Source organism: Electrophorus electricus, chromosome 7, assembly GCF_013358815.1.
Source record: "Electrophorus electricus isolate fEleEle1 chromosome 7, fEleEle1.pri, whole genome shotgun sequence".
In the NCBI taxonomy this organism is placed as follows: Eukaryota; Metazoa; Chordata; class Actinopteri; order Gymnotiformes; family Gymnotidae; genus Electrophorus; species Electrophorus electricus.
In genome coordinates this window covers 16211070-16235318 of record NC_049541.1, presented here as the reverse complement: position 1 = coordinate 16235318, position 24249 = coordinate 16211070, and the positions used below count along the sequence as shown (strand labels likewise).

The 24249-nt window shown below is 39.0% G+C and overlaps 2 protein-coding genes across 2 annotated transcripts; one reads left to right on the top strand and one right to left on the bottom strand.

Annotated features, from left to right (window-relative positions):
* Positions 1–2034: 2034 nt before the first annotated feature.
* Positions 2035–6237, top strand: LOC113572533. Its single transcript, XM_027002197.2, has 2 exons — positions 2035–2046; positions 3830–6237. Exon 2 carries the CDS (start codon positions 3838–3840, stop codon positions 5635–5637), a length of 1800 nt encoding a protein of 599 aa, XP_026857998.2. The 5' UTR covers positions 2035–2046; positions 3830–3837; the 3' UTR covers positions 5638–6237.
* Positions 6238–6845: 608 nt separating this feature from the next.
* braf (B-Raf proto-oncogene, serine/threonine kinase) lies at positions 6846–24002 on the bottom strand. Its single transcript, XM_027002195.2, is given in 24 exon segments — positions 6846–9891; positions 10055–10208; positions 11199–11333; positions 12679–12810; positions 13313–13431; positions 13795–13841; positions 13990–14166; positions 14821–14905; positions 15393–15510; positions 15974–16031; positions 16033–16093; positions 16096–16107; positions 16886–17005; positions 17492–17501; positions 17503–17532; positions 17742–17762; positions 17765–17903; positions 18008–18127; positions 18420–18568; positions 19821–19923; positions 20432–20535; positions 20814–21074; positions 21506–21607; positions 23826–24002. Coding segments are annotated over 24 exon segments (2442 nt in total). The 5' UTR covers positions 23988–24002; the 3' UTR covers positions 6846–9868.
* Between the last annotated feature and the right edge of the window lie 247 nt (positions 24003–24249).

Here is a 24249-nt window from a genome sequence, read left to right as displayed (position 1 = left end):
GTTATTATTTTTAAAATGGAAGTGTAATGAGTGTAGCTATTGTATTGAACTCAGACCTTAAACTAAACTTTTAAAGATCCCAAGAAGCTTTATTGCATTTCTTCATTCTCTTGCCAGAACTATTGTAATACATTAATCATTTGGCTAGCTAAACATTAAAAACTCGGATACTGTGATACACAAAAAAAAAAATCATATTTTAAATGCTGATTTAAATTCTTTCCTTCAGTTTTTTGGCTTTCGAAATTGTATAGCTATTTAGATGAACTCTTCAATGGCAGCAGTATCACTAGGCACAGTTACAGCCTGCAGTTTTATGTACTGCACCTGCATATTTGTGATGAGACTTTTCATGCCCTCATCATAGAGAAGGCGATCTTCTCTAACAGTTTCAGCCAACTTTATGAGGTTCTGCAGCAACTTTATCATTGCTTGTAATAACACAAATAAGCGTGTTTGCAACTCTGCCACATTGGCTATCCCTACGAGACAGCCAAGGTAACTGAGCGAATTCCTTATCTTAGCCTGGAAATCAGCAAAAAACTTTTTTTGTATTAGGATATCATCAATGTTTTGGGCTATCTGATGCAGCTTCCATTCTGTCCGAGATATTTCACTGCGTGTGTCCTCAATCATTCTTCCACAGTCAGACACTTTCCAGGAGAACTTGCTGACCTGCCACTCAAATCCTTGTACCAATTTCGCAGCCTCGCTGGCTTTGTAATTTGCTTCATTTATGTCATTTTCAGCTGCACTGATCATTAATGGACCTGTTTCAATGAAAAGTGTACAAAAAAAACCCAGCAATATAATTAGGCTATTTCTTTCTTCAGTTTTCTATTGCAGTTCATGAGAAGAACTATAAGCATGGACTATTACTCTACAATGGGACTATTGCTTAAAATTAGAGGACAGAACTAACATCACCTTAGCTGCACAGGACCAGACATTTCCTAAATAAAAGATGAAAGGTTAAAGTATTTTAGTAAAAACCAAAAAAAATAATTACCAGCAATCCAACCAAAAATAGGAATAAATGTTATTCCAATTCCCACATTCATTTGCTCCTCTGCCTCTTGCTTCTGCCTCTCCAGATCCCAAAGTACTTGTTGCATTGTGTTACGATTCTGTACTGCAATATCTAATGACATTTTGAACATGTCTAAAGTAGATTTGTTTGTTTTCTGCTGATTTTTCAAATTCTGCAGTTTGAGGGATTTGCTTTGTTGCTCTACACTGAGATTGCTTCTTTTAACTGTGAGCTCCACATAGAATTTATCCACAGTTTTGAGCTGTGAGGATGCTGCCAGTTCTGCTCCCTGCAGGTTTTGTTGTGCAGCAAGTATTGCACTCCGAATGTTTTCAAATCTGCTGTCACTTCTAGTCACAAAGTCTACATCTACATTTAAGAGGATTATGGATAAGTCACTGAGAGCACTAAATCCATTTTTAAGATAAGAGTTCACTGCCTTTATAAATTCTCGCCCAAGATTTTCTACTTGGATTGACATGTTGACTCAAAGCCTGTGGGGGGAAAAAAATAAAAAAAAATAAAAAAAATAATAGAAGAAACTTCACTACTCACTTTTCATATATTTTCAAAATTGTATTTATTTATTTATTTATTTATTTATTTTTGGTTATCTGACTAATTTTTCAGCATTCATCAGAGCTGATTTATTTTGCTTAATAGACTATTTCAGTCATTGCATGCTATTAATAATGATATAAGTGATTTCATACAATTCAGAAGAACAAATGGGATAGTATGTAATAAAATAGACTGCGAAGAACATTTGCACTTGAATGTTAAATTAAGGTATATTGAAAAAAATATGTCTCATATAAAGGTCTACTCATACCTGCTATAGTCAGCTCAGTGTCTAGTAGAGTACAGACATCCTTTTTTAAACTTCTAAGCTTATATATGCAAGTGTTTTCACACTTATCTTACTGAGATTGCAAAAAGATGTACATAAAAACAGCAGTTCAAAAGTGTGTTGCTTGCACCAGATATCAGTACATGTGCTGAAACTTCACACAAAGGTAAGGGTATCACACTTACTTTTAAGAGAGTATGCAAACAAAATGCTTACCATTTGTAGAACTGTGTAAAAAACAATAATAATAAAAAAATAGTAGAATGTAAAATCTCATGAGCCAACTTTTCTTACCACTCTTTCATATAGGATACAATGGTATATTTTTCTGTTTATACAAATTTCAGTGCTTTTAATTAATTAATAATTGTATTTCAAGTATAATTAACCAGTTAAATGTAATTATTTAAACTGCTGTACCATTATTAAATTAAATTTTAGAACAGATTTTAAATTGCTTCCATGTGCAGCCAGTTATATCACTTGCTTCTCTGTGGGAATATTCATTTGTTCTTTTACACGGTGTTTAAAAACATTTGTTTAAATGAAACATTTAAAAGGCTACAATGAGAATATGGTTTGGAATTTATTTAATCTCGCTACAGATATCTCTCTAGAATAGTGCAATGTACAGATATAGCTGTCACTGAACACTCGCCTCCCGCGAGTCACGTGGTTTGGCCAGCCACGTGTAGTGAGAGGATCTGTTTGTGGCCACGCCTGCGCACAGCTGCACCTTTTTTCTTTATATGTATTTAAGCTCGTGTCGAAGTGTGTAGAGTGTTGGTCGTTGTTGTTAATGGCAATGTTAAATGTTATACTCGTCGTTGTTAGATGTATTCGTGTTTGTTTAATATTAATCGTTTTATGTTAATGCTCTTTGTAACACGTGTGAGTGCCATTGTCTATGTTTTTGAATAAATATTCGTCCACGTCGTTGGAGCCTGTGCGTCCTGCCCTTCCGCACTCGGGCCACCCCGCGTTACAATAGCCAATAAATAGTTCATTTGAAAGTAAATTTACATTTATGATCTTACATTCATGTAAAACATGTACATGCTTTTATATATATATATATATATATATATATATATATATATATATATATATATATATATATATATATATATATATATATATATATATACATATACATACATTCATACATTTGTTTTCACAATTTCAGCATAACTGGCCCAGCTCATTGAGAAGTAATACACAATTATACTGAAAAGAAAAATAGCCCAATCTAGAAAAGTCATCTGTTTTTCAATCCTTTAAAATGTTTATGATAGGGATAAGGGATTACAAAATATAAAAACACACACAAACGAGATATTTTGCTTTCTACACAACTATCAGTGTTGATGTACATCTATTAGGTTTACAGATATGGATAATGCAGAGATGGTCATCTTTTGTTGAATATTATGAATTGTTGAAAAATAGTAGTAAACATCTTTTAGGTACAGTTTATTTTTTCGGTACTATTTGTTCTGAAAACACCTTGAAACTAGCTCATGTAGACCAAAACTGAAACCATATTCAGAACAAGGGTCCCAGGTACAGCTTTGATATGGATCTGGTTCAGAACGAGTGCACCCATGCCAGGTCATAACCAGACCTATTCCAGAATCTTCTTATTTCTTTGAGACATCCTTAGAGGCTTCAGTACCATGGTTTTTCTCATTGCTGCTATAAACTCTTCTGAATCCTCACTTCTCACTGAACCATTTGTAATATTTTGAATAATCAATTAATTCCCCCTTTAAGAATATTTTTTAAGATGTGTGCAAAATTTAGAAATACCCAATTACAACCTTTGGTCAGGCGCTATATTTTTTTTTTTATAAATTATGAATTTATACTTTATCAATTCTATAAGATTATAGTATCAGAGTATGTTCCTGTTAAATTAAACATTTTTAATGTTATTCACTCTTCAATAGGTCAAACCATGACTTCTGCAGACATTATCAAAGCTACAAAAAATATCACTAAGGCATCAAGTTGCAGAGATGACACCAAAATGATAATGCAGCCATATGCAAACTGGGAGGAGTACTTGACACCAGGTCCAATTTCCATTGCCATCTTGGGAGAACTAGTCTTCATTTCATCCAAGGTGGACTTCTCCATCAATAAAAATCCACCAAAAGATGGATTCAAATTCATCAAGTACCCAGAATCTTTCAGAGCTTGTCTTATGCAAATTTGCAATTCTGGATGGCGTGCTTTCAATGAGGCCCATAAGAACATGGATCAGATTCGCCTCCACACTGGCAACATTCCTGAATACATAAAAATGTGTGTGAAAATTCTTCTTCAAGATAAAGATGAACTTGTCCAAAGCTTTCTCCCTTCTCAACTCCAAAACATTGACAGTATAGCCACTGACTGTTTGGAACTGGCAGCATCAACTGAGAGGAAGTTCATGGAAGTCATTGAGCTGATCCAGGAGGTTCTGGAGGCTTGCCTAAATGCCAAACAAAGCTACACACAGGAGCTCAAGGAAGTCAAGCAAAAGCTGGAAGCAGCAAAACTTAAGAAGGAGATATTAAAGGAAATAAATGAACAGGCTGAAAAATCTGTAAATCAATTTAGTAGTCAACTTAAAGAGGCCCAGACTATGTTTAAGCAGTCAATGGACTCTTTACCAAATGGATGGGAAATGATTGGAATGGATTTTGTTGAGGGTATGACAGGCTCAGTGAATTCCCTTTTGTCTGGAATAACCTCTATTTGCACAGGGGCATTTATTACAGATTTTTTAAAAACAGAATCAAATACAAGCGTCAGTGGGGAAGGCATGAACCAGAAGCAAAGTGCAAAATCTGACCCAGTAGCCCTAAATGACATATTCTCCAGTTCAAGTCACATTTTAATGTTGAGTCAAGCTTTTAACCAGGTCATTGCTAATGATAAAATCAGCTTGACAGAGATAAGAGATGAGAGCAGTGGAACCATAAAATCAGATTTCCAGAAACATAACTTTGAGGCAATTAAAGAATACATCAGCAAGAGGGCAGAGTGTGAACCAAAACAAGAAGTCCTCTCAATCTGTGAAAATGGCATTTTGATTTGCAATGATTTGGCCAAGTATGCAGAGAAGGGGGAATTTGACCAAGAGAAGAACAACAAGCTGGTTTCTGACATGCGCAGTCTAATTAAATTGGCACAAATATTTGATTCAAAGAGTAAGGCTGTAACCAGAACTCCAGCATTCGCTGCAAAACCTCCCCAACTTCTTCAAATACAGTCTAGCAGCTCAAAGAAAACTGCTAGCCAGACAGCTACAGAAAATGCTCGTTTCAAAATAGAACAGAGTCGGGCTCAACTGGAACATGTGAGAGCAACTTATGATAAGTATGTGGATGAAATGAAGAAAAAGAAGGAGGAGCTAAATAAGGTCCTTCAAGACATGAGAAAATGCGAAGTTCAAAAGATTGATTTTGACACCACAATCATGTTTTTGGTCAAGGGTCTTGATGCCATGGGACGAGTGAAAGAACAGTGGGAGAAATTGGTGCGTTTCTTCCAAATGGTATCAAATATCATCAAGACGTGTTTGAGCACCTCCCTAAATGATTTCACCAAGACTGTTAATGCAGCATCCAAACTCAAATATTCACCAATAATGTTTATCAAAGACATGATCTACACTCAAGCTTTCTATTGCTCCAACATTTCCAGTTTGGTGAACATGATTGCAGGCACCTACACTGAGGTGTCCAAAAATATCTTATGGATAGAATAAGTAGTCTTGGAAAGCTTATGGCCTTGGACCCCAACAACCCAGATTTCAATGTTCAGCGCCAGCAACTGCAAAACTCCTGTGAGGAGGCTCAAGAAGGCATACTAATACTCATCGAGAAAAACAAACTTAACTTTGAAAGCCAAACTCATGCAAGGCTGGCAAAAATTGAAGGGGAACTGAAGGCAGTCATGCCACCACCATCTTTAGAGGAAACAGAAAAGCTCCAGGAGATTGTCAAAGCTGGATTTAAAGAAAAACAGCAGGATCTTGAGGACCAGTTTGATTAAATCTTCATAGAAACATCCATCATGGCTTTTCTTTATATAACAATAATGAGCTTTTTATTAATATGCTTTTTTTTTGCTACATATTCCTAAGATTTACCAATTTTAAAGCTTTTTTTCCAAATAAATTAATATAGAGTATTGATGCTTTATAATCAGGTTTTACTGTTCTCAAATGCTTAGAAAGCACAGTAAACAGCTAATTTGAGTGAATGATACTTGTGGGTTTCAGGTGGTTTGAAATAAAATTCTATAAATGTTCATGTTCACTTTTTAATGAACTGTCCTTTTTTGATTTTAATGCTAACAAATATGTGGAAACAGATTGTCGTATACTGATTTACTTACCCTAATGCAAACAAACATTTGCTTTTGACTTAAAATTTGTTTTAAGTGATATAATTCATTTTAAATTAAATGAGGTCCTTTGATGTAATAATCCCCCTATAAATGTGTGGAATGGTAATTACTGTTAAGTGATGACTTTATTAATACACCTACTCTATGGCTGTATTTAATTCTAAGACATATTACTTATATTATGCATTTATACAGCCATGCAATGCACAGCATATACATATCACCTGCTCATTTATTCATTCCTGAAAAATATAATTTATAAAAGAAGCAACTGAAAACATAGCAGTTAGCATAAATCAACGTGCTTCAGAGTTCATAGACCGAACAAAAACAGACCTGGTATCTTGTAAGAGTATATGATCTTTGCCATTATTATGAGCTATAGGGCCAGTTGATTTCATTTTTCAAACCAGATAGTTTGGGATTAAATATTTCATTTTAAGTGGATCTTGTTAAAAGTAAAATTTCATTGTGTTCTCTTCATGCCTGTTACTTAGCTGCTTATATGTTGTAAAAATATAAGATATGAGCTTTTAATGATAATAAAAAGCCAATAAAATGACATTTTTCATGCACATCTTTAATATATCAGTTTTTCATATTCACAACAAATACATTAAGCTCTTTCCCCTCTTATATTATAGTCTTAAATATTTTTACACTTTTTTTTCAGAATTTCATCTATCAAAATGTCTTTTCTTAACCTTTATTTCTTTATTGGAAACATCTGTATAACTCATTTTATTGGTTTTTTAAACTCCATGCCTCCTAGCAAACAGACAATATTTTCTTTGTACAGCTATTTACAGGTGAAAAGAGTCTCCCAAAAGCTTTAATGATGGTTCTCATGTGAATGAACTGCTAGGGCTTTAAGGTGCAGGCAAGGCAAAGGAAGGAAGGTGCCTGGGGGGTATATAAAGGAGACACAAAACAGGAAAACTAAGAAATAAGTGGGAGTTGAGAAAGGCATGTGGGGGAAAATTAAGTTTTAAAAAAAGGTCCCCAAATATTTCATAGTCAAGTGAGAACAATCCTTCAAAAAGATAAACCTCTTTAGTAACATTCTCGTATAAAATAAGAAAATCTTGCAAATAAATACAGCACTCCTAAAAACGTGCCATCTCTTTCTGTCCTATTTTAGGTATGCCAACTAAAATGATTGGGAGTCAACAGCATGTGGGCAAGAATCAGTATAGTCTCAAAAATGGATGCTAAAGGGCACCACGCATAATCATATACACCATAATCCCCTCAACACCCGCTTGTTCTTCCTTCGGAATTATATGTTTAATTGATTCAAACTACAATATTGATATTCCTGGGGGAAAAACAAGACACAAGCAACTGGGTAAAACTCCTTGTATGTATTAGAGTGGAAGGGACAAAGAAACCGAGAAGCCTCTAATCTCTCGAATAAGCATTTGGGGGATCTGAAGGTTTAATAAGACAAACATGTGTTGTCCTTTACATGAGAAATCATGGACATTTTTACGTTGGGAACATAACGGCAGATATTTGCCAAAAAAAGGCACCTGCAATCTGTTTAAGTGTGCAATTTGTGTTATATCAGAAAAATCCAACAAGGGTTCTTTACCGTCAACACAGTGTCACAAATGGTGTTATGGTCCATTTTTACCTAAAGCTTTGGCTTTTATAACCCATGGCCATATCGTATAACACACAAGTTATTTAAATCACATTGTGATACTGAGTTTTAGTCATGCTTTGAACACTCTGACAAAATGTTTTGTCTATAGAAAGGCAAATTGCTTGTTTGCATCAATCCATTTTACAAAAAGTGCAAAGGACACACAGCTTAACGCCCATTTACTCAATCACAGAAAACAACTAGCTAAAAAAAATAAACCTCTCCTAGAGGCAAGGAAAAAAATGCAATAAAATTAAAGCTACATAAATAAATTTAATTGTGCAGGCCTGCCTGTCCATGAAAAAACAACACAATGTAAAATTCTCTTAAGTCAATATACCGCAATGAATGACTCAAAGGGCAATGGAACAAATGGCATGACCCTCGCTGCACCAAACCTTACAAACCTCAAAGATGTGGTCTCTAAGGAAGGTCTATTTTCATCAGGTCTGAGACAAAGAACATGGCCTAGCTTTTGTGTAGGGGCATGTATAGAAGCATGACATTTCACACGGCCACTTCACAGTGAGCATGGCAGCAGCACTGAGGAAGTACTCCACTAACGCAACATAAAAGATACTTGTGGATTGCAGGGCACATGAGTATCAGTTGTCCAAGTAAAACTGCTGAGCTAGGGGTAACCTGCATTCGTTTAGGATGTTACACATGAACTGATCCCATATCAGCACTTAAGTAATTTTGATACACAACCTTAATTTTTGTAACTAGCAGAACTCCCTGAAGGTTTGGTGAATCCTACAATACAATAAATCAGACCTTAATCTTACTTATGTTACTGAAGCTATAGCATTACAAAAAAGTTGAGTTTTCTTTCATCTCTCTCATAGCACACCACATTCATATGTAACTCAGACATAAAAAAGGGAGAAAAAATTCCTTGGGAGTTCATCTTATGAGAACATGTATACTCCTACTCAATGCTGATCACAGGAGAACAATAATCTTGACCACTGGAAAGGAGCATTATGTGCTTGGGCAACATTGGACATCTGTAAAAGTGTAGAATATCTCATCATCTAAAAAGAGCCTGATAGGTGGTAAATTAGTTCTCCTCTTGATGCATAATTTACCTCTTTCCACAAACAGATGTGTGCTAGCAGGAATGTACTGGACCCATGTTGATGTCCTTAAAAGGCAAAGGAAAAAAAAACAAAACAAAACTGTACAATACCAAAGAAAACAGAAAAAAAGAATGAAAAATAAGGGTAAAGGAAAAACATTTATCAGCAGCTCCGGCCATAGGCAACATTGAAATGTAACAAACATAGTACAAGAAAAAGAAATGTCTGTAAATGTCATTCAAGTCATCTTTCAGCATCCTCTCCATGACTGATGACCTAACTTCAGTCCCACACATTATCCAATTAACTACTGCTGACCAGGCAGTTCTACTGCAGAAAACAAACCATTGGTCAAGGTGTGGCTCCTGTGCTCTGGTTGACCAGTACTGCATAGTGCCCCCAGCAGGGGAGCAGCAAGGCAGGACATTGCTCAGCTCCATCTGTCAGACGCTTCCATCATACAGTCTGTAACCCAGCAGTCCATGCTCGCTTGCTAAGACTTCTTGCCAACTTCCTGGATTTATTCCTCTTTCATATAGCAGCCACCTTCAAGGGTTTGCAACTCATTTCACTGTCAATTGTACTTTATGTGCATCATTTCAAGTTTTGTTTTTGGGTTGTTTTTTTTTTTTTTTTTTTTCCTTTTTCGTATCACCAAATGGTGGTCAGCTGTAGGTTTTTAATAGGTTTGTGTGGTGTTTTTTTTGTTTGTTTTTTTAAGTGATTCCATCAACATCTTTGCTCTTCAGGTAAAGAGGAAGAAAAGTAGCACATTCTTTGAAACTAGCTGTTTTTTCTGTGTTATGGATGAACCCACTGTAGGAACATGAGACATCTTAAAGGTGACAAGGGCAGCACTACTTAAATGCTGAAAATTCCCCTACAAGGGCAGAGAAAGAAAATAAAAATAAAAATTTAGTACTGATATTTTAATTTTAAAAAAGTATACACACACACACACACACACACACACACACATACATACGTGCACACACAAATGTTTATACATATACATATATATGTATATATGTATAAACACTTACCATAGCCCCCAGCTTGAATGGGAGTTTTGGGAGAGGCACAAGCATACAGACTGAAGTCTTCCGTCTGGAAGCCAGCCCGATTGAGGGATGGCTCCGACGCACTCCGATGGATCTTGGGTAATGAGCGGGCCAACAGCTCAATGGATGCCAGGATCTGGGATAAAGGACAAATTAACTTAATTGACCACTTGTCCATTTCTAATATGGATAACAGAACATTCTTATAACACATGTATAGAGTATATGCAAAAGGATGATTATCAAAATCACACAACACAACATGCACTCACCAGCTGCTTAGAAACTTAAATGCCTTGTAGGTATACATTCAAAACTGCTAATTTATATCTGTTGCCATCTACTTCACCAGGAGTCAGGTTCTCCCAGGTGGGAGAAGGTTTTTGAGGGACAGCTCTCTCCCAGACCAGCAGTGATGCTGAACGTAAACACTGCAGTATTATTACTGGGTCTGATGAGATTTTAGCATCAACACCCATACCGACACAATCACCATGTAAATGCTGTTGAATGAGGAACAGAATGGAACAAAGATTTGATAAACTTTGGTGTCATCTGACTTTTTCCAATCAGATTCAAGACCAGTTTCAGGTCCAATTCAAAAAGCTTTTTTGCCTTTTTTTGGTCAGATAGGATTGTGCATGTTCCAGCCCCAACCTCAGTCCTAATTTGGTGAGCAGTACTTATTTATGTCAGAATTCTGACAAGGTCTTAAACAATATTGAGGAAACCCTGCATGGACAAATATCTCACACCTAACCATTTTACCAATTATGACAACAATAAACTTGGTGTGTGCCATACTTTTCTCTGCTGTTGCCTATGCCAATAAAATCAGAGGAATGACTAATGTCTTGTTAAACCAAGGCAAACTCCATGTTGGTAGCTAGCTTGCTAGCTTTAGCTGCCCCATACTACTCTGTGTTAAGCATGCCTGTCATGGTAAACTATGACAACCAATGTTGATATGTGAGCAAACATGATCACAGTCCAAACAAGCAAATTGGATCTACTACTTGTAACTTGCAATCTGGACACAAGAAAATTGACCAAATAAATCTGATTTACTGCTGGCTTCAAAACAAACTAACACAAAAAAAAAACGCCCAGGTATGTCATTGTTTACCTGAGGAAAGAGGGGTCGCTCCTCTCTTTTCTTCTTCAGGCAGTCAGCCATGAGCCTCTTCATGGCCTTGGGGCAGTTGCTGCGCACCTTGCTCAGGTCAGGGGACAGGTAACCCCGGCCCACCATGAAGATGATCTACAGCGCAACAAAGACAGAGAGAGAGCCCTTCTCAGCAGTAGGTTTACACACAGACCAACTCCGAGGTCTTAACCGTACAGACACTCCAGTGTGTAGGTCCTGAGTTTCCTTTGTGTATACTGGTGCAGTTTATTCAGTCTGCTGTCTTTGCTGAACAACTGAACAAAAAAACAAAAAAACAAAAACACAAAACAAACAAACAAACAAACAAAAAAAACACATGGGAGAACAGCATAGAGCGTCTCTGGGTAGTTCTTTGGGTTTTATTGCTTTATTTACTTTGAATGACTAACACTTTAAAAAAAATAAAATAAAATTTACAGCAAAGTATGGCATTACATTACTAAAGGTAAACTTCTGCTTAGAACCAAAAGAAATATTTAGTAAAACAAAAAACCAACAAAAAAAAACAAAACAAAAAAAACCAAACAAAAAAACAAAAACAAAAACAAATGAAGGCTCACAAAAGGTCTGTGAGCTTAAAAAAAGTCCTTTTCACGATGATGGTCAGAAAGTTGATTCTTCTACAGGACTGCTTCTTTATAATGCAGAACAGCCATACAAAGTCTGCAAACTTACCTTTAGTGTTAGTGGGGACACACCAACATGAACAGCTATCTATAAAAACATATATATCCAATTTGGCTATTGAAAGAAAATAACTTCTATTTGTAACACTGAGCATGATAAATGCTAAAGATAATAAATAAATAAATAAAAAGGAGGACAGTTTTTTTGTTTTTTTGTTTTTTTTTACTTCAGCAATAATCAGATAAAAGTTAATGCAAAACAGCCATTACCATCTCTAACCTCCAGAGGGGAGGGATAATTTACCGTTAGTAAAATATTTTGATAGCCAAATTGTAAAGGTCACACATTAAAGTGCAAATTCCCCTTATTACCAAAAAAAGTACAGGTCATAACTCCCTGCATAGTGATAAAATGATGTGAAGAAAAACAAGCACACGAACACAAAATAGCAGATTCATAGTATACATATTGATATCTAATATAGTAGAGATAGCATAGCAGTCTCTAGATCATCATTATACGTAATGCAGCTAAAGCAATTACTTCAGAAGTGTGCTGAATCATCTCATCTTCCAATTTCCAATTAAATGCCTCCAGACTCAATGGTCAGCACTTCACTGTACAGAAAGACAATGACTCAAAATACACTGCCAAGGTAATCAGGGAAACTCTTCTTTCCCTTGCCAGCCTGCCATGTTCCTCCACCCACTGCATCCAAGTTTCTTCAATTTGAGTTTTATGGCTCCAGAGTTTCCTGATGCTCTGGATGGAACAATATGGACACCAACTTGGACTTCCAGAGGACTCTCACCTGGTCTCTGTTGTTGATGTTGGAATAAGGCAATGTCCCCGACATGAGCTCATACAGCACGATGCCAAAAGCATAGACATCAGACTGGAAACTGTACGGGTTCTTATCCTGCAGCCGGATCACCTCTGGAGCCTGAGTAAAGTGAACAAGTTCCAAGTGAATCTGCATTCAGTAGCAGTAATACTGCTTCACTGCCGCAAAGATCAAACGCAAATGGGGGTCACTGAGTTGGATTTGCAGTTAAAGGAGCCAACAACTGGTCTAGCTCAGCGCTGCTGGATTTGGCTCTGAAAGCCCGGTAGACTTTTTTAAACTAGGTTACTTTGGGACCACCTTAAAACAAAATGCAAAAGTATGCACTTTAAAAAGGTTGAACATTCTGAAACCTCAAGTGAGTGTTCTCCACCACTCCTGTAGTCCATATTAGGCTTTTGTCTACTATTACCACTTAACCGTACGTAAACTAGAAAATTACAAATCAAAAAAGTAAAAATGTAGATACAAGCATGTTCTCAAGAAAAAAAAAAAAAAAAAAAAAAAAAAAAAAGCCTAAAAAATATTCTAAAATGCACTCCACATAACTCAGGCAGACTTGGAAAAGAGCAATGTGAATGGAACTTGCAGTTGCACCCACCATCCACAGAATGGAGCCAGAAAGCTGCTCGAACTGGTGTGACCCACTCCAGCGGGACTTCACAGTAGCGAGACCGAAATCCCCGATCTTTACTGTCAAGTCCTCGTGCAAGAAGATATCTGAAGAGTGGTGCAGTTAAGACTCGTCTCCACTACAATACATGTATCCTAAAGATCATAACTAGGATGCATTATAGGGATAAATCACAATACCTTTTAAAATAGAGTACAATTACAGTGTCATGGAGATATACTTTGCAATATATTAACACTCACAGGTGATCCCTTGATGTCACATGGAAACACCCACTTGAAATGTCTGGGATTGGTTGGAATCCTCACAGCACGCAGTAAAATCTTTTGTGATTTGTTACATGGTGTATTTTAAATAAATAAATAAATAAATAAATAAATAAATATAATAATAATAACAATAATAATAATTCATTATGTACCAATGCAAGGCAAATGTAGAAAGGATACTGTTGCTCTTGAGGTCTCTGTGAATGATAGACTTGGCATGCAGATAGCTGAGAGGATAAAAAAACACAATTAAGAGTTATAAACCTAAACGAAATTTACACATATCAGCAGTTATTCTGAGACAAGAAAACCTCTATCAGATTGGCCAGAACCTCTTTAAATGAAAAAAAGGAGCCCTTGTTCCTGAAAACTCACTCCATGCCCTGGGCCGTCTGCCGGGCGATGTCGATCAGTTTGATCATCTCAAACTTGGTCTCGATGATGTGCAGGTGGTGGTAGAGGCTGGAGCCTTCGCACCACTGTGTGACAATGGCCAGCTGTGGCTTGGTAGTGTAGCCCATGAAGAGCAGGATATTGACATGCCGGGTTTTTCTGCAAGAAAGACAGAATTCACATGAAAGGGAACTGCTGTACAGACACACGGTATAAACAAAGTGTCCTTTCAGCACCAGCAGAAACTAGGCAGAACCTGAGCCCAAGCTCTGAGTTCTAGCCCTTCAAATGAAAGGAAGATCTGCACCAAATTATTAGGATTTTTCTTTTTTTTTGGACAAAATGTCACTGCGTGGATTAGTCACAGCTGTTTCACCTAAATCAAAGACTATACATATGGTGCTCCCTGTAATTTAACAGGCATGATTGACCCTGTAATCTAGCAATCGAGCATCAGATCACTCATGAACCAGTTAATCGGTATGAAAATTCATGCACCAACAAGAGGAGATGAGTAGTTGTATTAGCATGGACGAAGGGCAGAGCTTGCAACAGACAACCTCGATGGACACATGCATCCACAATGATCCACTTATTAGCATAAGAGCCATAAATTAATCTGAAGTTGATGTTAAGGGTCTCCAACATAACAGCAACCCATAGGCCCAACTGAAGCACCTGCAGAGAAATGCCCCCATCTCTTCTTCATACAGCAGCACCATCAGGTTTTTCAGGTGTCAAAGTTAGATCCATAATGACAGACAGACAGCAACTTGGGATGAGGTCATAGAATAGGAGCAGATCTGTCCTTACCTGAGGACCCCAACTTCATTCTTGAAGGCCTGTAGTTGTTGAGGAGTGGGAGCAGTCACATTCAACATCTTTACTGCCACATCACCTGTGAAGGTAATAACAAAACAAAACAAAAACAAAATGCTTGAATAGCAAATGTAGTCAGCCAGATCTGAGGGATTAGCATAACCGGAATGGTGCATACATTGCAGCAGAGGTTATGATGTCAGTTGGTAACTGGATTCACTGCACCAGGGAAACAGACTCAGGCCTTCCCCTTTTTGGATGAAGAAGGCATGTTAAGGCCAATGTCCATTACTTCTTTGAGAAGTACAGAGATATCTGAGATCTTAAATCCCACTTTAGTATGTTTCACTGAAACACATCAGACATCATAACTAATGATGTCTGAAGTAGAAATGTCAGGCAGCGGGGAATATTTAAGAGTTCCTGCATGAGAGTAGTGCTGAGATTCCACTTAACGTGTTCCCACAGTGGAATTCCTTCCCATCCATCCCATGCCATCCTATCGCTGTGTACCTCTGCAGAAATGAAAGGCAGGCGGAAACCATGCAAGGTTTCTGAAGACGTACCGTGCCACTTCCCCTTGTAGACAGTTCCAAAAGAACCTGATCCTATCCGCTGGCCCAGAGTGATCTGACCTTCTGGAATCTCCCAATCATCACTAGAGTCCCGCCTGCCCAGAGTTTTCTTCCAGATAGCAATGCCATTATATATATATATAATATATATATATATATAATATATATATATATATATATATAAAATATATATATATATAGAACAAACAAACAAACAAAACAAAAAAACAAACAAACACACACACACACACAACATGGATTATTGTCATAAATAAAATGTCTTTGCAACCTAAACATGGTGCAATGCCTGGATAGCATATAAAACAACAATGTCTTTTGGGAGTTCATTAAGGTGTACCCATGCAAACAACACAGCTCCTGACTTCACTGAGCAGACTCAGTGAAAGGTGCAAGAATGTGCTGTGTTTGAGCTAAACAAAATAAAATCAGCCAAATGCATGGGGGTTTAGCATCCCACCGAAGACCTATGCTGAACTCTGGTTATCTGCAGGATCAAACTGATCCGGGTACAGCAGGAAGTAAAGAGCAGGGTCACAGCAGCACCCCCTCACCATTTTACTGCGGTCCTCAGATGAGGATGACGACTTGCGCTCTCTCTGTTGGCACGGGACTTCTGCGCATCTTCACATTAGTCAGGGAACCAGGCAGGGAAGCAGGGGGTGTGGCTGACAGCCAGTGGTGGAGCCTGGAAAGGATTTTATTTATATATTTAAACACCTAATTTATTGTGTTTTGAAGATATTAAGGACAGAGAAAGAGAAAAGGTTATGTTAATGACAAACAACAGTGTGAGAGGCAAGAAGAATAAAGAGTGACAGACACAGAGAGACTGAAATAAAAGTGTCTGAACATGTGTAGTGGAGGAGTCATATCACACAGATCATGCAGTTTGATGTGAGGATAGAGATCAATGAGTTCTGGAAATGTAGTTTATAATGTGAGTCCAACTAAACTCTCTCTTTTTTTAGAAGGGTCTGTCTAGCAGAACTATTAGAAACCCAGCTCAAACCCCCAGTCTACCTTAAACCAATCCAATTTCACAACTGTATTGAGTGTACTTTGATACACTCACATGTATCCAGGCTTTTACAATCGAAAGGTGAGCTGCAGAGGTTAGTGCGTGACTTAAAATGATTGAGATTATTCTGTGTCATATAGGTATCCCCATGTATATGTATGTGCATGTGCATGTAAGCAACTCCACTTCTCCCTTCAGCAACAATTATTATATGATCAGACTTGCATTATTATTGTGCAAGAGAGCAATGGACCACATAAGATCCAAATTGAGAGCAAGCATCTCCAGCCTTTGACAAGACACTGCAGGAGAAGTGCATGCACAAGAAAAATTCACACTATAGCAAAAATGCGGAAAAACACTGGAGGCATTGATCACCTGTACAGATAGATACGCACGCATGCAAGCAGACATGGGGCACAGTGAAGCACAAAGGCCTAGCTACCTTGGAAAATAGGCTCGGGCTCAAAATCAAACACAATGGCATTGGGGTAGGAGTACAGGATGGGGCTAGAGGTCCGTGTTCGGTGCTTCCTTGAGCAGCGACCTGGGTGGGTCAAGGGGGCTGCAGGGGAAGACAGACACACACAATGACTGCCCCCAAACACCCCTCGCCAATCATCAACTATCCTGTGTCTGTGCTATAAGGTCACATTGAAAGGTTTTTGCTGGGGGCAGTTTGTGCCACTATTTACATACTGAGGACAGGGGCAGGTGTGCTGATGTTCACTTTAAAGCAAGCTGAAGTGCTGATGGTCACTTTAAAGCAAGCTAGGGCAGTTTTATGGCAAAGCTTTTGTTAAAGACCCAGAATGGAGAGGGAAGCAGGGCTCCATGTGTTTAGCATCTTAACTGTAGGGAGAAACAGGAGGTATGGAATGGTCTAGCATGAAGGTTTTAATGCCAATGACACAGCAAAAAAAGTGTGATATGAGGGAGAAGCTTTTGAACCTCTGTGAGGAAATGAGCAAAATATGAGCAAAGTCTTGCTCATATTTTCAAACCTCTGTGATGTGAGTGTTTATGCTGCATTTTATAAAGAACTCTATACCTCCATCTGACCCTCTGTGAACCTTGATCACGAATCAAGTCCTAAAACAGAATGTGATGAAGATTTACAGTCTTTAAAAAATAAAAACACTGATTCTACACAATACTGAGAACAAATTTTAATAATAACTATCAGCATCCACTGCTACACATCTGCAAACACTCCAAGTTTCTTAGAAACTCTGCTAAGTTTATTTTCTCACCACAAAAGAGAGATTAAATTAGTGCGTGTGTGCCTTTTAATCACTCACATCAATATTAACTGGCTGCGATCCGTGTTGATATGAACATTGGGGGCTGAGGAAGAACGGTCTCTCTGGCCAAACTGGTTACGGTGGTCCTCCTCTCCGGGCCGGAAACTTTGTGGGATGGGGATAGATTTGGATGGGGACACGGCCGAGTGGCAAAGTGACCTGGAGGAGTCAGATGCATGCTCATCAGCATGATGACATGAGTGTAACAGCATGAGCATGGCGGTTCGACAGCACTGCAGCTCAGGCTCAGTGGCTGCTCTTACCCCGCAGAGTCAGATGGCAGGATGGATGGACACACCTCTGACACGGGTGTAGTGCCCTCTGATGACACCTCCTCTTGGGTAATGGGGTGGTGCACCAAAAACTTGGACGCTAGTAATAAACTGCATAAAGAGAAAAATAAGACATGTCAGATTATTTATATAATAATATTGCACATTAGCGCCTGGTAACAGTGCCATCAGTCTGTAGAGCTGCTGCTGTCACAACCCATGATGGGATAAATCATGGATAATTCTTAAAACTGCAATTTTGAATGAAAAAGATGACAAATGTTCACACCATTACCCAATATCTGAGTATGCGAATAAAACGAACAACTGTGCAAATTCAAACAAACTATGAGAACTAATACTCTATGACAGGCCTCAGACTACATTTCCCATGAGCACTCACTCCAGTTGGTCGTAGTTGACACACATGAGTGGGACTTCTGTACTGCACCGTTGGTGGAACTTGTAGCCACATGTCTGACAGCGGAAGCCCTGGAACAGGAGCTTCCGGCAGAAGTCACAGAAGGCCAAGGTGAAGAACGTCTTCCTCACCTGGCAACAGCAACCATGGCAACAGTTAATAGTTCAGATCTGTGCTAGGCACCTTAGTCACAAGTGCCACCTAAGCATCACCTTAGAACTTGTATGGTAATAAACAAGACCCAACTGGGAAATCTACCTAGATGGTCACCCTTTTATGCCTCAGAATTTGAGGGTCACAAGAAGTAAATATGCTAGTCCTCAAAAGCAAAATAGAGATGCATCATATTAAAAGACCAGAAGGTCAAAGGCCAGACAGTCTGGAAACATGCCAAACAAAAAGCAGCTTCCATCTTCATTTAAGAGATTGACATTAGCAAAATAAGGTTCTTCAAAATCTTTGGGTAAATCCTTATATGGTAAAAAGCATTGCTTCATTTAAAAAAAAACAAAAAAACAAAAAAAAACCACCACCCACAACAAACAAACACCACCACACACACAGTCAAGGTGACTTGAATATGTGACCCGCCCTCTAGAGGAAAAGTTGACCTTTTCCCCATAGAGCTTCCCTATTATGGACAGGCCTAAGGTAAGCAGATCTCACGTTTTAAAAATGAACATGCTTAGACCTTTAACAGACACAAAGCATACATCTGTAGATCTCACTCACTCACTCACTCACTCTCACTCACAGCAGGATAGACAAGCACTCCAGAGGGTGGTGCGTTCAGCAGAGCGCATCACTCATACAGAACTTCCTGACCTGCAGACCATCTATTACAAGACCAAGGCCAGGAGGATTGTGAAGGACCCACCCATCCCAACACTAGGCTCTTCTCTCTGTTGAGGTCAGGGAAGCGCTTTTGCTCCCTGAAGACCAATACATAGAGACTAAGGAGAAGCTTCATCCCACAGGCCATTTGGGCCCTGAATCAGGGCAACTGATAAACTAGGGGGACCACCATCATGATGTCAATAATATCATGACTGTAAATTGTAAACTGGAATTGCACATTGTGTACATACACATATATGCATTGCGTGTATATATGCACACATTATACATGTATTGTTATATATTTTTGATCTTTTGTATATATTTCTATATACACTCCTGTATCTTTCCTCAGGTTGGACACTCACAAAAACCATTTCACTGCGAATTATATCATGTATGACGATGTACGTGACAAATAAAACAAACTTACACACACACACACACGAACACACACACACACGATTCATCTTTGTCCCTAACCTCAGCAGGATCCATGTTTAGATTCATTTGCACAATTTTCCAAAGCGTTGATGTCATACTCACAAAATTATGGGTTGTCAGGGGCACATTCTCTAGAACCTCCACATGGAGCTCCTCCCCTGTCAACCAGGAAATGTCTGTGTCCCAGCCAATGGGCTTCTTCTCCCTGGAGAGAAAAGAGAGAGGTTATGCATGGCTTGATTATAAACAATCGTCAGTGTATTTAATGCTTCTTTAAAATGATCACACACAGCATATCCCTTAAAGCAGTGGTTCCCAACTCATTAAAAACAATTGTTAAGAACTAATTTCCTACTGATTTAAAGCTAGCAGGCAGGGCTGGTACATTACTGGTTATTAGCAAGTGTGTGTAGATTAAATATCACCTCACAAGATTTCTTCCCCACCCTGCTTAATACTCTGCAATGCTGATAAACACAGTAGTTATGTACTCAGATTTCCAGAACCACACCACCCCAAGCTTGACAGAACACTTCTTCAGAATTCATAATGTATCTGTAGGACATGTTCTTCAGTATTTACTATGCTGTTATCACAGGCTTCTGAGTCAGGTATCCTATGGAACTGCCTTTTGAGAACCACTACCCTTGGAGAAGAAGCAGAGCATTATTTGAGTCAGCTGAGGCAGATGAATGTGTGCTATATGCCATTACCCATCCTGAATCCTGTAGACAGCACAGCATTCTGGAATCAAGCCTCGCATCATCAGCGCCTTCTTCAAGGAGTCCCTCACAGTCATCCCGCAACGCGCTGGGACCTAAGACAAAGGAAAACAGGAGATCAGTGAGACCCCGCGGCAACTCCCCTGAGAACTCACTCAGCTCTACAATTTGAACGTAGTAGAAAACCAGTTCATAGTCCTTTCCTTGAGTTTCCTTTTGAGCTCAAAACATCAATACCAAAGTATGAAAAATTCCAAAGACTTTCTCAGTTCAACCCTTGACCAAAAAAGAGCCACCCTAATTCCAAACTAATGGAACCCATTTCAAGGATGGGGTAGAACTCTTCCCTGTGCAGCATGCAGCTGCAACTCACCACTGTCCTCTGCTTGTTGGGCAGAAAGACTCTGACGATGGGCTTCTGAGGTGAGCGAGGGTTGACCCGGGCAGCGTCGCTAGGGGTTTGCAGCATGGTCAGGGTGTTGGGTGCAGCTGGGCCAGCCTGGAGACCCAGCTTCACCTGCAGTGGGGTGGGGGTGGGAGAGGAGCAGAACTCCGAGCTGTTCCCAATGGCCTCCAGGAGCTGCTGCTCTCTCTGCTGCAGGGCATCCAACTTGCTGGTGTACTCTTCATAGGCCTGGAAGGGACAGGTGAGCACTGAGCTGTGGACATGTGCTTCACTCAACCTTTACATCCACTCACGCCTACTTCCAAATGACAGCTTCAACAGTCTGTGGCATCCCATTTGAAAGTGTACACAATTTTGTGTTATTCAGAATCCATTTAAAACATGAACATGCTCTTAAGGTAGGGCTACCTACAGTATGCTGCTCAGAGTTAAGTCTCATATGTTCCCCAGTACTTCCTTGGGTTCAGAAATGTTTTAATTATAGGTCTTAGTCACTGCACTTTGGTCAGAATCTTTTTATAAAGACAAATTAGTGCTCTGGGCAATAATGACTATCTGCCAGTCCTCATTGCAGTCTTCCATTTTACCAGTGCTTCACCATATGTCATCTCTCTCACCACAGCTGAGGAGTGGCACTTTTGCATATCTTGTCTACTTACCTCCAGGTATATAGACGGGGGGTTGTGTTCACCACCAAACTTGTCCAGAAGTGCTTCTATATGCTCTTGAGTCAACTTAATCATCTGTTTGATGTTCCATATCTGTACAAAACAAGAAACATAACTCTACTTTAGCAAATCTAAAGTGTCTCATTCACATCCTGGTTACTGCATCTTTAGCCTTAGCATGAATGCCTGTAGATAATGCATATACTTTACGTTTAGACTTGCAAACCAAAACTTATTGCAGACTCTTTTCACTGAGGTGTAAAAGTTGATCCAGAATACTCCATCTCTGGCCCTACCCAGGGGAGCCACAGCAGCAGTGCTTAGCTGGATGCTGCGATAACTTCCAGGCTTCCCAGCCAAATATGACCTGAGCTCTGAGACTCATGCCCTGACAAGACAATGCCATCTCTCCAGTAGAGTCACAAAATGGTCATGCATTCAGGGGCTGGTCAGATATAAAAGTCAGCAGCCTGAACAGGAACACCTTAGCTAAGATGCTAAATATATGACAAAACCTGAATATAACTTAGGTCAACACTGAATTTTAATATACATAGTAATGCCACATTTAATGGAAATATTTATACCACACAGAGAGGACATTTAATTTCTGACAATAAATATTATTTTACACCCCCCCCCCCAATATGGATAAATAAGTTCCAATATCCTACAGCCTACCAATATGCCCCTTTGCACATTGGTCATATGCAAGACACAAGGTCATAGGAGAAAACAAAACACAGCTAAAACCATCACAGTTGCTTTAAAAGCTCACTGAAAATACTGGAATGCTTCACAGATTAATTGTCTTATCAGAGGTTAGGCCTAACGAACCAGTCTGTCTAAAGAACTGTAATAGTCACAGTGTTCATGGGCAACAATTTGGCACTTGATCATAATCTTTGTATATAAAATGGCTTTGTTTTAAATTAAGAGGAAAGCCCCCTTCCTCTTTCAAGAGACTAAATACATAACTAATAGGAAAACCAGTTTACCTTTACTTTGTATTCTTGCTAGTACAAATAACTGTGACAAAGCTGACCTGACTTATTTTTTAATTTTTTTATTTTTTTAAATAAAGGCAGCTCCACATTATTGTCATTTGCAACATGCACCTTGTGACAGCAGGCTGCATGTGCCTAATATGGTCACAAACCAGTAAGAGAACTATTGCAAAACTAGCTGTGACCAACTCCATCTGCAGTATCTGCAAATGTGTGAGTAGGCCTAGCATCAAGCAAATCACGGGCAGGCTAAAAGTGGAGTTAAAATATTTTAAAGTAAGTCTTGTTTTAAATTAAGACAAGATCCCCGGGCTCCATATGAGGCCAGTAAGGGATCAAATTAATTACTTATTATTTATTAAGAGGTCTATTTGGATTTACCTTCCTCGCTTGTATTAGTAAGAACGGTTTTCATAAGGGTAACAGTAGCACTAGCATGCCTGGTTCCAACGTCAAAAAAAAGGGCCAATTAAATTTGGTATACATGTAGTCACCAGTAATAATATAGTATATACGTACCAGGTACCCATAATAATGTAGCTAGCTAATGCAAAGATAAGTAATGCCACAGAAGGCCCTCACTTTAACATAAGGCTGTCAGCTGGTTGGGAAATTAAACCCTCATGATGCCAGCAGAGCCACCACCTTACAATTTTATTTCAGAATGTTAATGTATTATTCCAAATAAGACATGGCATCAATAATTACAATCACATAATAAAATCATGTACGGTTAGCAAGCTACAGAAAGCAGGGTTTCACAAGAAGGATGACAACACAAGAGATTTGACACACGCACAAAAATGCCTGCGATAACTGTCGCGCGGGTTCGAGACTGCAGTTTAGAACATAAAGAAGACAAACAAGGCACGCGCAGAATGAGGAGCTAGAAGTCATTAGAATGATTTCAACGCAGAGCGCTAATGAACTAGCGCGGGTGCTAACGAGCTAGCCTTCGCGAGCTGTTGGCTACAGCTGCAGTAGTCTCAGGAAAAAAAAAATAATAACGCGAATGAAATATGGGCAGGCCCTGTAATAAACATTGGGTCAGAGAACTGCAGTAAAAATGGAAGAAAATAATGATTGCCTTTGCTCGACAATGCACCTTGCGAATATATATTTGCATATTTATCCACGCACGACATTAATTTCAGTCAAACAGATTTTTGTGCATCATCTCGCCCCCCTGCAATGCATCCCCACGATCCATATTACAGCCGGTGTTTCCTGAAGATCTACATCCACCAAGCTCCACTCAGCACCCGACTCCCTAGCTCTTCTCTACCCTGTCACACGCCGCGTACCTCCTCGGGAATGTCCTGCTGACACTCACGAAGCCCCCCGGAGCAGGTGGACCCAAGCCCCGCGCCAAGCTCGTGTAGTCCCGGCTCCCGATCCGGATCACGGTCCATGGTGTCTCCGTTGAACACAGGCGGTGGGGACTCGGCGCTGCTCAACGCCGCCATTTTAAACTGCGAGAAATAGTGGAAAAAAAAAATAGAAGAAAGAGAGAACAAGACAGGAGGTGGAGACAGATTTCAAGAACTGTAAACCCTTTCAGGAGCAAATGGGGATAGCAGAAATCTGGGCATTTTAATTGCAATTTTAATATGGGTTTATTGTTAATATTAGCAATATAAACAGCTAAATAAAAATAACAACGATTAGGAAGTATTATTCTACGAATGTTTAGTTTACATATAAAGTGTTACTTCCTCTTGTAATTTA